The following is a 1,720-nucleotide window of genomic DNA, read 5'->3' as shown; positions in this document are numbered from 1 at the left end:
CGGCGGGGCGCCTCCCCCCCCGCCCGGTGCTCGGGAAGCGCGGGGCCCGATCGGCGGAAGCATCTGGTTTCCTCCGCGTCCGGCGGTGCTGGGAGGGCGGCGTGGGAGCAGACCTGGCCGGCCCTCCCACGGCTGACAGGGCCGGTCCCTTCCCACGGCCACCGCCATTCCCCCAGGAGCGGCCCCGGGGACTGGGGGATCCCCCCCCTACCTGGGACAGGGGGAGCACGGATCTGCCTAAGGCTGTGCCGGCACCGCTGCTGGGCGGCAGCTGGGAACACAGGACCCCCGTGGCACCGGCGAGGCAGAGAGCTCCCCCCAGACTCCGCCGCAGCCTGGCAAGCGAGTGGCACCGCTCTCAGCCACACTGACACACACCTGGGCCACAAGCCGGCGAAGGAACCAAACCCAGCTACAAAGAAATGGCTTTATTGGGGAACTGGGAGCCCCAGGCCAGGTTGGGGGTGCAGGGGGATTGCCCTGGGAGGGGTGGTGGGATATCAATTCCTCTTCCTGCCTTTGCCGACAGCCTTGGCAGGAGCAGCGACGGGCGCTGCAGACTGGTAGAGGGTGGAGGAGATCTTGTTGATGTAGTAGAGGCCAACCATGGAGAAAATGAGGCTGTGGGGAGAAGAGAAGAGGCTGCTCAAGCTGTCAGCAGACAGGAATGCTCCCGGACAGAACTGACACCTTCCTGTTTGACCCCCCCACTCCGTGGTGCCTGATGCTGCCACCCCAGGGGTCCCCAGCAACAGCCACAGTGGCACGATGGTGCTGCCCACCCTCTGGGGGCAGGCTCCGGACTTACCAGGTGGTGACACAGACTCGGTGGATGAGGCCAGAGGCAAAGAGAGCCAGCAAGAGGCAGGTGAGGACTGTGGAGGAAAAACAGGAGAGGTAAAAGATAGAGCTGTGCTGCCCCAAGACATCAGTCTCAGAAGAGGAGGGGCTGAGGCCACAGTGGTGCAGCAGGATGGGGGGGAACTGCCAGGCTGGACTCTTCCCCTGGGGCAGGGCTGGGTCCCTTTGGCCCCACGGGCAGAGCAACAGCAGGGACAGGGTCACCAACAGCAGGGACAGGGTCACCAACAGCAGGGACAGGGTCATGCTGTGGGGCCCTTGCAAACCCAGCACGGCCAGTGCGTTCCCCCTCCTCCCACCCCCCGGCAGCACTTACTCTCGGGGAAGATCTTGGCCTGGAATCCTTTGCCAAAGACGAGGTTCTCCAGGTTGTTGAAGGCCTGGCTGGAGAGTTAAGGGACACAACAGGCCCCTGGCCTTGGTCTCCGCAGCCCCCCCACCCCCGGGACCTGCCACACCCCCCCGGTCCCGGTGCCCGCTGCCAGAAAGGATACGGTGAGGGAGCAGAGGAACAGTGCGGAGCCCAGCAGCCCACCCTGGATGGTCAGCCACTCGGTGGACGCCAGCTGCCGGCTGTACATCTGCATCCCGGCGAAGAGCAGCAGCGAGAGCAGCGAGGAGAGCGCCAGGGAGGTGCCCGTGCCTACGGCTGGAGCCGGGGACCCGGGCCCGCCTCAGCACGACCACCGGCACCGCGGGGCCGAGGTCGCCCCCCGGGGCCAGGCCTTCCCGCAGGCCTCGGGCCCTGGGCCACCCCTCAGCTCCCCATTCCCCGGCGGGGTCCCGTCCAGCCCCTCACGCGCCCCGGCCTCCCCAAGGTCCCGTCCCGTCCCTCATCCCCCCGGGCCCCGTCCCCCCG

The 1,720-nt window shown here is 67.7% G+C and overlaps 1 protein-coding gene across 1 annotated transcript; it reads right to left on the bottom strand.

The window, feature by feature from the left end:
* Window positions 1–413: 413 nt before the first annotated feature.
* On the bottom strand, window positions 414–1,698 carry KRTCAP2 (keratinocyte associated protein 2). Its single transcript, XM_014961223.1, has 5 exons — window positions 1,665–1,698; window positions 1,356–1,534; window positions 1,178–1,241; window positions 809–875; window positions 414–621 (listed from the first exon to the last, which is right to left on the bottom strand). Exons 1-5 carry the CDS (start codon window positions 1,696–1,698, stop codon window positions 501–503), a joined length of 465 nt encoding a protein of 154 aa, XP_014816709.1. The 3' UTR covers window positions 414–500.
* Window positions 1,699–1,720: the final 22 nt, after the last annotated feature.

Source organism: Calidris pugnax, unplaced genomic scaffold (assembly GCF_001431845.1).
Source record: "Calidris pugnax isolate Ruff unplaced genomic scaffold, ASM143184v1 scaffold371, whole genome shotgun sequence".
Lineage (NCBI taxonomy): Eukaryota > Metazoa > Chordata > Aves > Charadriiformes > Scolopacidae > Calidris > Calidris pugnax.
Note: the sequence above shows the minus strand (reverse complement) of the source record. Positions and strands in the feature narration are given on the sequence as shown.